The sequence below is a fragment of the Genypterus blacodes genome, unplaced genomic scaffold (genome assembly GCF_046128005.1).
Source record: "Genypterus blacodes isolate CSIRO-AG114 ecotype Tasmania unplaced genomic scaffold, CSIRO-AGI_Gbla_v1 ptg000044l_1, whole genome shotgun sequence".
Lineage (NCBI taxonomy): Eukaryota > Metazoa > Chordata > Actinopteri > Ophidiiformes > Ophidiidae > Genypterus > Genypterus blacodes.
Window position 1 is genome coordinate 9,047,797 of NW_027466857.1, and position 10,717 is coordinate 9,058,513.

At 45.7% G+C, this 10,717-nt stretch overlaps 1 protein-coding gene across 1 annotated transcript; it reads left to right on the forward strand.

Annotated features, from left to right (window-relative positions):
* The first annotated feature begins 6,317 nt into the window (after positions 1-6,317).
* On the forward strand, positions 6,318-9,167 carry f9a (coagulation factor IXa). Its single transcript, XM_076149042.1, has 8 exons — positions 6,318-6,516; positions 6,624-6,829; positions 6,908-6,932; positions 7,058-7,171; positions 7,521-7,655; positions 7,766-8,055; positions 8,219-8,342; positions 8,479-9,167. The coding sequence occupies exons 1-8, from the start codon at positions 6,432-6,434 to the stop codon at positions 9,066-9,068; spliced, it is 1,569 nt and encodes a 522-aa protein (XP_076005157.1). The 5' UTR covers positions 6,318-6,431; the 3' UTR covers positions 9,069-9,167.
* Positions 9,168-10,717: the final 1,550 nt, after the last annotated feature.

Genomic DNA, 10,717 nt, shown 5'->3' on the forward strand with positions numbered 1-10,717 from the left:
TGGGGAAAAGGTGATGAACTCTTCCTGAATCAAAGGCTCAATTGCAAGGGAAGCAACAAGTCAGTGGTGTCAAAGTCCAGTTGCAAGATGAATCCACAACACGACATTAAAACACAGCAGCATTTGACTTTATTTCCATTATTTCTCTTTTATTAGTCCTAAAATGTCAACTGATGACATCATCCCTGAGTTGATTGTGGCTTTTGAGCAACATCTCAGATTTCTTCTCTTGTCATATTTGTTTTGTGTTCCTTGTCCATGTGTCTTTGTCCGCTTCCTTTGGCTCGTTTTCACTCACCCGGCTCATTTTCCTTCTCCTAAATAATGCAATCTGATCTGTTCATTAGCGTAGTGAGGCGTGTACATGGTTATCATTCTGTCATCGGAGCATCATGGAGACTGTGGATCAATGGGAGCTGTCCACACTGGGGGGGGGTCGAGTGGGCGGGTTCAGGGAGGTTCAATAGGTTCAAAGGAGTTGCAATCACTTAATGAGCCAAAAAACACAAGCACTATCACTTCACACACACATAACACACTGTTATAGTTACACAATGTAGGTGTGGAGGTGTGGAGCTTCAGGTACACACAGTTCCACCTCACCTCTGCTAATGAAGAACTCAGGGGAGAGGATGAGAAAGAGGCAGAGCTCTGACTCACCATATGTACACATACAGTATGGTGGGAAATGGTAGATTAAATGTCAGAGTGTGTGTTCCCACTGTGTTCATGTCCTGTAGCCCCCTTCGACCTTTCCAGTAAAAGGAATCACGCTACACTGCTTCATATACCCTCAACCTGTTTAAAGCTCAGTATGCAGCACACACACCAACTTCTGACACACACACACACATACACACACATACACACTCTGTTACTGTCCACCAGTGCCTTAGTGTGTATCGCTCATAGACTTTTATTGCTCACTGCAGGATTTCTGCTAACAAATGAACCGTTAACTCACATTCAAGGTGCTCCGACCACACACACACACACACACACACACACACACACACACACATACACACACACACACACACACACACACACACACACACACACACACACACACACAGGGGCGTGGAGCCAATTCAAAAGTTACTTATGTGTCATCATGGAGTTTGGTACTACATCAATATTGGAAATGCAGAACAGATTCTGTAAATTCTACTGGAGCTGAGGTGGTGCACGAATTTTTATGATTTTAACCTTAAGCTTGATAAACGGGAAGAAGGACCTTGGAAGCATTCAGCCGTTGTTGTTCTATGTTTTCTGGGTAATGCAGGATTAGTTTGGTGTGTTGTTATTGATATGAGTGATATTTAAGAGAGACGCTGACTGCAGGCTGCGCGCTGGCATTTAATCAAGAGTTTGCTGCTAATTCTGTCTGCAGGCTTTTGTACTCGGAAGTATAAACTATTTTTATGAAATTACCATTTGACTATTCCTTTATGATATGAAGTTATATATTAATTATTGAGGTACCAATAAAGTCCAGCTTGTATGAGACAGTAAAGTCTCTGCATTCAGCCAACCATGAATGAGGGAAAACCCATGATGAAGAGAGGACGGATGGATGGAATGATAGAAATTGTTGTAGATTTGATTTATCATCTTTAATCAATTCTAATCTATCATTATTATCATCATCATCACTGTGGCTTGCTTCAGACAGGTGAGCAGCTCTATGTTCTATGTGTGCTCCCTTCCTGAGCTCTACTTTACACTTTCATATCAGGCTCTTATTGGATGGGGAATATGGACCCGATGGTCCCAGTATGGGAGCAGATTATGACTAACAGCTATGTGGGGCAATGACCCACATCCAGAGAAGCTTATTCATGACTGCAATCAATTCCAAATCAATCCCCCACGGTATGGACAGCCACATACCTCATGTGCACACAGAGCAGACTTATAAATCACACGCATGGATAACAGAGCAACACTGGTGCAATAATGAAGGAGTGGTTTGATTTGTAACTTAGCTGAACTGAAAATCACCCCAAGGTGATGTTTGTGGAGGAGGCAATATGGGTGCTAGGAGGGATCAGGCCTAAAATAATTTTCTGGGGCAGGCAGTGAGGTGCTGGAGGGTGATTAATGCTCCAATATTGTGCAGCGGGGTTCGTCCTCTGTCTCTGATTGTACCGTTGCTGCTCGCCTGATTCCAGCTTTGAATGCGGCTGATAAGGTAATCACACTGCTTCTGTTACAGGGGGCTGATGACAAAGGATCTAAGCTGGGGGTCGGAGAGTGTTTGCAGCGTTGTGTGTGTGTGTGTGTGTGTGTGTGTGTGTGTGTGTGTGTGTGTGTGTGTGTGTGTGTGTGTGTGTGTGTGTGTGTGTGTGTGTGTGTGTGTGTGTGTGTGTGTGTGTGTGTGTCAGGTGTGTGTATTTGGTGACATGGGTGGGATTTAACAGGGAAAGCGTCCTGTCTGACTCTCTGTGATTCATTAAATCTTTTGACACGCACTCTTATCAGAGCTTTGCAGGTTTACAAAGCACTTAGTTGATACAGTGTTTACAAACTGCCTGTGCCACAACTGATTTCATTTATTCGGACGTACTCTACTTGAGAAGCTGTTACCATGGGCACAACACTACACAGCTGTCAGACCTCCAGTTAAAACAAAGCAAAAAAAATGTTTAGATGTTGTCATCATAAACTAACATAACATAATGTATAATCCAGTTGGACAGGCAGGACGGTAAACAGCTCGGATTGGAAGGAGAATAAAGTAACAAAAGCTGTGTGTGTGTGTGTGTGTGTGTGCGTCTACACACAGGCTGGTATATAAATCTAATCAATCAGACGTCTGCTGCACACGTGATCGTTCATCTCCAAGCTCACGGAGCAGAAACAGGAATGACCTCAACGCCAAAGGTCAGAAAGGGGGTCAGCAAGTTATTTCTAAAGCAAAGAGGTCAGGGTCAAAGGCCGCGACCTGGCGACATATTTCTGTCAAGTCGCCCTATAACACGCTGCATAATTGCCTCCGCAGGTCCCACAGATTGCGTTTTCATATCTTTGGTGTCACTAGTGGGGATATTTTAGCTGAAGGATGGATGATCTACAAGCGGTCGGCTCAGAGGGAAAACAGCAGCTGACACGATTTCCTACAGTGATGAAGTCGTCATCACTTCACTGGAACATGAGTGATTACTGTCTCCGTCATATGTTGGACTGGGAAAAGGTGCAGTATTGGAATTGAAATGAATAATCAATGGGAATGTTCATGGGGGCCCATTTCCACTTCATCATCCTCCCTCAGCCTGCGAGCTTTCTGACCAGGAGGGATTGGAGCCTTTTTTTTTCTTAACGGTGGCTGAGCATGACTGAGCTGATCGGCTGCATCATAGCTCACAGGACGAGGGACTGGAAATGAGCTCCTACTGCTCAGCCTCTGTGTTTCCAAGCCACCAAGAGTGAAAAGTAAGTTAAACGTTAGTAAAGTATATCTATGACGTGATCTTTCTCTTATTCTTAATTCTACATCTTTCGTCTTCCAACTCTTTTTTAAACACTATCTAACTGTGGGACTGTGACTTGGCTTGTGTAATGGACGCTCTGTCTGTCTCTGTCCCTCTATGTCCCTCTCTGTCCCTCTATATCCTTGCCAAAATATTAAGACCATTCAAAATGTCAATGTTTCTCTTTGCTGTGGTGCACGTGGCAAGCGGGAAATGGAAATGTGCGTGTGTGTGTGTGTGTCAATGTGTGAGACATCAGGCCTCAGAAATCACAGGAACGACTGCACTAATTAATGACGCGAGTCTCTTTCAAATATCACATTAATGTCAGTGACTTTCATCAAGGGATGTGGCGTGATGGAGGGGCAGGGGAGGGGGGGTTGGGGGGCAACGCTTTGAGGCTGACATCACACGAGCTCACAAGACCCAGCGGTGAGAAGCCCCCAGTGCAAGGAGATGGTATTTAGCCTCTGTAGAAGGAATTTCATATTATCCTCGGCTATCCTACAGGCTATCAAGCTGAACAAACTCTAACCCCCCCAAACCATGACCTTTAACCCCCCCTCAGCCCCTTAACTCCAGCCCTGATACATCATTCATATTCAGACTACTTCTACTACTTCTACGTCCTAAATTATGACAAACTATCCTGCACCACTTGCTATTCTTTATGAGTTTCCAGTGATTTGCTCATTTTCCACACACTCATGATTTTCCTCCCTGAGTGAACATAATTATAGGAACTCCCCATAATCTTTGTTTGCCTGTTTGTAAATGAACAGCGGCCTGTTTTCCAGCGGGCGACATCTTCGAGTTTACGCCGGCGTCTCTGGAGAGCAGTTATTTGTTTTTATCCTCTGTACCGCTCTAATGAATCTAAAATCTCTCTCTCTCTCTCTCTCTCTCTCTCTCTCCCTCTCTCTCTGTGAGTGTAAAGTGCAGTAACAGCAGCAGTTCATGCACAGACTGACTCGGAGGGACAAGCTCGATTATAAACCACCACAGACATAATTATAGAAGCTTAAGTTTGTCTTTGCTTGTAGAGTATCTGTGTATGATATTCACTCAGGGGTTTTGACCCAACTAATTGATTGATATAAACAGAAAAAAAAGACAAAATGTATGATTGAACAGACTCTACTCCTTCAAATAAAGCCCCTGACCCAGACTGTCCACTGAGGGGTAAATGGAGGCGATGTAGAAAGGGGGCTGGTTACTATCCTTAACCAGAGATCATACCTCCCTGGGGGCCTGTGGAGCTCCCCTTACCCAGAAATAGGGCTTTGAAGACCTGCTCACAGCTGCTGTGCTCTGGACCAGACAGCTAAAAATGACTTTACCTCCACAATTTAAGGACAGATTTGCGACAACAACTGACATGAAAAGCACAAATGACACAACAAAGGTTGTAACAGACTGCCAGAATGATGTCAAAAACAAAAAACTAAATTAAAGTGATTAAAATGAGATGTAAAGCATCCTTATCAATACTGCTTCATGTGACACCATGAAACCTTGTGGATACATTTTTGGTTCATATTAATCAAGCACAACGTTCTCAAAACTTACCTGAAACCGTAGGAGTTTGAGGTTGCTACAGCGCCCTGCAATAGAGACATGAGGCACGACAGGCTGTAAGCGAGGAAAAAAGTTTGACCCTAAGAGTCATGCTAAAATAACATTAATAAAACAAACAAATCACAACTGATCTCATAACACACACACACACAAGGTCACACAAGGTCACGCACACAGGCGGTTTACTATCTGACTTCCATGTAGAGCTCAATGAGGGCAAACTACAGCTCAATGCACATACATGTTTTAGAGTAAAGTGAATAGACATAGAAAACCGGCTATAAGATGAAACCAAGCAGATATCCATCCTGGCTGAAATAACAGAGAGGCTTTTATATTCGGCAGAGAGTGTTAATTACTCTACGCTATGAATTATTCACTCTGTTAACGATTGAATGAAATATAAATGCCTCCAGTCAATAGTTGCCAACACTCAAGAAGAGTTGGGAGTCCCATTGGGGGGGATCTCAGAGACGGGGAGGGGCTGGAAGCTACAGGCCCCAGACCACAGAACCACATGAGAGTTCAAACCAGTCTCCAATCTCCAGCTGGCTGCTGACTCAGCACACACTCAACCACTGCATCCACTATCAACTATCCATTAATCAAACACAGAAAACTCTGGGGAAGAAGTTAGAAGAAAGGTTAGTGAAATGCATTAATGGTACATGTTTATGGAGATAAAGAGGGGAGGAGGAGAGAGGAGCTCAATGCATCATGGGACGTCCCCCAGCAGTCTAAGCTTATAGCAGCATAACTAGTGGCTGGTGGCAGTCGTAACTAACTATAAACTTTGACAATAAGGAAAGTTTGAAGCCTAGTCTTAAAAGTAGAGACGGTGCCTGCCCCCCGGACTAAGTCTGGAAGATAGTTCTTTATCTCATTGAACTAAGCAAGATAAAGTGAAAAAGCTGAAAAATCTGTTAGTATTCTTAGCAAAAAGGGGAGAAAACAGCCGTTGACTATATTGATAGTTAGAAGGAAGAAGAAGACGTAGACATATCAGCATAAATAGTAAGCTGTGGCCTCATCACTGTTAGAGCTCTGCTGCTTTAACCAAATTAAATGAAACGAGGTGTATGTGCGCCATCTTGTGTTAAAGAGCCCACAGTGCATATTACCTGTCATGGCTCTTGTTCTCTCTCGCTTGTTTGTTTATTTCAAAATGCTCACAAACAAAAGCAGGCTGAAGTAGATTCCCCCCGGAGTTTCTGTGGAGGATGAATCACCAGGTTTCCCAAAAATACAGTCTGGACATTCTTTTCTGGACACACAGTCAACAGACATATATTGCGTGTCTGTGTGCGCAAACACAGCTCTGTACTTTGGAGTGGAGTGGAGAGGTGTGTGTGTGTGTGTGTGTATGCGTGTGTGTTTATCATGATATCAGCTCAGTGTAAAATGGCTTCGGTGTTTTTGTTTTTGTCCTTCTTGCTGCTTTTGGACGTCCAGCTGGGTTCAGGAGGTACAGTGAGGTTCTTCATTATAAAGCTTTTAAACCTCTCACACAACTCCACTCAGTTTGACTTTTCCAATCATACAACCTGTGTTTCTGGGTTTCTCTGACGCCAGCACCACCTCCGGCACCGGCTCCAGCTCCAGCCCGGGACCAAGTGTTCCTGTCCGGCCCGGCAGCAGACAGCATCCTGAGGAGACAGAAGCGTTACAACAGTGGGATATTTGAGGAGTTTATGGAGGGCAACCTGGAGAGGGAGTGTATAGAGGAGTTATGTGACCTGGAGGAGGCCAGGGAGACGTTTGAGAACGACGAGAAGACAGTGAGTGCTTGTTTTTTTTGGTTAATAATCTTTATGTTAGCTTTCCCGGTTGAATTTATCAGAACTTTGCTCCTTCAGATGGAGTTCTGGACTGGATATGTAGGTAAGAACAGATTTAATCATTCACTTCCAGCCTTTCTTAGTGTCGTTCTCTGTATATCGCTGATGTGTATCCAATAAGAGTGCCGCACGAGTTCTGTGTGAAGGTCATGTCTGGGTCTTCCTCAGATGGTAACCAGTGTCAGTCGAGCCCGTGTCTGAACCAGGGAGAGTGTAAAGACCAGCTTGGCTTCTACACCTGCACGTGTCTGTCTGGCTTCACTGGCGAGAGCTGCGAGATCGGTGGGTGATGGTGATTTTGGTCAAAAACACCTCAGATTAGCAACGAGGATGTGATCTGATCAGAATGTGGGCCTCCTCGTTAATTTAATTCAGCGGTGCACATCCTGCATCATGGGTGCCAGTGGATTGAATCACTGCCTTTTTTGGGGCGTTCTAAAAACAGCACCCAAAGTGGCGCCTGGATTTAGACCAATCACAGCCATTTTTATGTACAAGTACAGAAATTTGCAAACTGGCTTGTGACCTTTACTCAGTCATAGTGTCACAATGCAGCTTCTTCACCTGGAAGACACAACATAGCAGAACAATGTATGAGTCAGATGTAATCTGTGTTTGTTTTTGTCCATAGCCACAGCAAAAAGGTGCGATCTGAACAACGGCGACTGCATGCACTTCTGTGAAACCATGGGCACGTTTGGAGCCAGATGCTCCTGTGCAGACGGATATGTACTGATGAAGGATGGAGTCAGCTGTGACGCAAACGGTCTCCAGTTTATCTTAATGCATTTACAGAACATTTCACTCTTATTGCTCCTTAATTCCACAGAGCATTTGTTATTTAGCTCAATGATGTTTCTCATTCTTTCCTCACAGTTGAGTTCCCCTGTGGCAGAAACGCTCTGACAGTAATAAGCTCAGTATCCTCACGCTCTCTGCTCACCAGGAAGAGTGAAATCCTGCTCAATGCATCTTTAAGTACTTTGAGTACGACCTCATCCCCTCTCTCAACCGCAACTAACACCACGGAGTCAGCCAATGTCTCCGTGGTGACCCCGTCCCCTAAGAAGCTGCGCCTGAGGTTGCGCAATAAGGAGGAGAACCCTGAGATCATCAGACGTATCGTTGGAGGTGACGACGTCATCCCAGGAGAGATTCCATGGCAGGTAAGGTATGGGAGTCAGTGGGGGGCAATTTAGCTTTTTCAATGTAAATCCCACGTTGTCTGGGAACGCTGCGGGATGCCCGGGAGGGGCTGGAGGATGTGCTTAGGGAGAGGATAATCACATTGCCTCTGTGACCGCACTAATGTCTCTTTCTTCTCACCAGGTAGCTTTGATAGCGCACCCTAGTGGTCAGTTATTCTGTGGAGGCACCATTCTGAAGACACGATGGGTCATCACTGCTGCTCACTGCCTGGTGGAGGGACAAGGCTCCTTCTTCGTCAGAGTTGGTGAGTTTTTACCTCTGGAACATGAAGGACATACTGCATTTATGGTTTTGTTTCTATCGGGGTTTGATTCTTGATTTAATGTCCTTTATCACACTGTTTGTCTTGGTTTACTGAGGATCCTTCTGTGTCCCTATAGGTGAGCATAAACTCCACACCAATGAAGGCACAGAGCAGGATTACAAAGTGCTGGAGGAGCACATACATCCACGCTACAACGCCAACACTAGCTTGTACAACCACGACATCGCCCTGCTGCTCCTCCAAAACCCCATCACCTTCTCCGCCACAGTCCGCCCTATTTGCCTGGGGCCTAAGGCTTTCACAGAGGCCCTGGTGAGGAACATCTCGCCCGCCACGGTCAGCGGCTGGGGCCGAATGCGTCACCTCGGGTCCACGGCAGACACCTTACAGAAGGTGGATGTTCCCTTCACGGACCGGACAGAGTGCAAAGACAGCAGCAGCGCCAGGATCACCCGCTTCATGTTCTGCGCGGGATACTTCAGTGAGGACAAAGACTCCTGCCAGGGGGACAGCGGAGGACCTCACACTAACCGCTACCACGGCGCCTGGTTCCTGACCGGCATCGTGAGCTGGGGGGAGGAATGTGCAAAGGAGGGGAAGTATGGCGTCTACACCCGCGTGTCACATTACTATCGCTGGATTCGCCACGTTACGAGCGCAACAAAGCACCGCCTGGCTGAGGACGTGGACGAACCCGACCCATGATCTAAAGGCTTAACTATTACGAGAATGATGCAAAAATAGCTGTGCATGCTTTTCTGACCATTCAGAGTTCAACCCAATAATAAAATGATTGCAATTGTTTATTATTCTATATATCATTTTCTATACAGAAGCTGTACAAAAAGGAGCCAGAACAACGACTGTATGAAAGAACAGACCTGCTCATTGTTCAGTCGCCATGCATTTGTTTGCCTAAAGAAACATTCAGCAGCAGCGACGAGGCGCCACTGGATACATGAGATCTCAAGCAATATCGTTTTTCTTTCCATCTGGGGAAAATCAGTGCAAAATCTGCAGTATTTGGGATCAAACTGACACACAAACACAAACACACACAGAGAAGAAGAAGAAGAAGCGTCTGTGAACGTATAGAGACGTGATTGAATCTGGGGCGGCGTGGATGCAGCTCACAATGCAAAAGGAAACAACACAACAGCAAGATAAATAAATTAACAACACAGGAAACGTGTAGAGCGCTAAGACGGCAACAACCCCACCTAATCCCCCCGCCCTCTCCTGCTCATTTCCACATCAAAAGCAGAGTAATCAAAGGCGACCCCCGTCGACAGGGGCCTCGATCTGATGCGGTAAATTCATAGTCAATCAATATTTAATTAAGCGTTCGACACAGAGGCTGTGTTTCATGTCGGGCAGCGTGATCCCTTTTAATGGGGAACCCAAGATTAACTCAGCTGTAACACAGGAGAGGAAACAATCAACAATCTGATGAGGTGGTGGTGGTGATGTGTGTGTGTGTGTGTGTGTGTGTAAGGGGGGGGGGGCACAGAGGGCTCATAATCTGCCTCTATTTCCTCTTTTTACGTTCGGCCATGTGTGTGACTGGGGGCCGATCCCGAGCAGATCCACAGCCTGTGTGTGTGTGTGTGTGTGTGTGGAGCTGCTCGGTGCCACATGCAAACCCGCTGAGGAACACGCCGCCATCAATCTTCATCACCTCTCTCATTGCCATCGCTAAGGGGAGGGGTTAGGGGGGGATTATGTCACACCTGTCTTCACTGCTAACTCAGAACACATTGAAGACGTGAAGGCGTCCCAGTATGAGACGTATAGAAGTGCAAAGCGTGGAGCAAATCTGCTGTTCAGCGTTTCCTGTCATTGCTCTAAGTGCCTCTGGGAGATTTGTGAGGTCAGATTAAAGCAGCGTGTGATATTGCCTTGCAAAGACGGAGAACATACACGAGAGGAAGACCTCACACAATAAAGATATACAAGAAGGCATTATGGTATGGCACATTTTGGCATTTTGACAGTACGGAAGGATGGAAAATACAATGAAGTACCGCAGATTCATGGACGACGCCGGTGAAACGCCACAAAGAAACACTGAGGTACAACGCATGTTAAAAATGATACTGCATATGTACAAAAGTCTGTTTTTAAGAAACATGTCAGGCAAATCCTGGACCTCTCACACACACATACACACACACACACTCTCTCTCTCACTCTGGATTGAAGTATTAGGCGGATTGAATGTCTCCCGTCTTGGCTACATTTGTGTTGCAGAGGACAGGGGCGCCAGGAAGACTGAAGAAGAAGAAGAGGAAGACAGGATCCAGGGGGGGGAGGGGCTGCTGATTGTCCAAGAGGGTTAAAACTGTTCCTGTGCC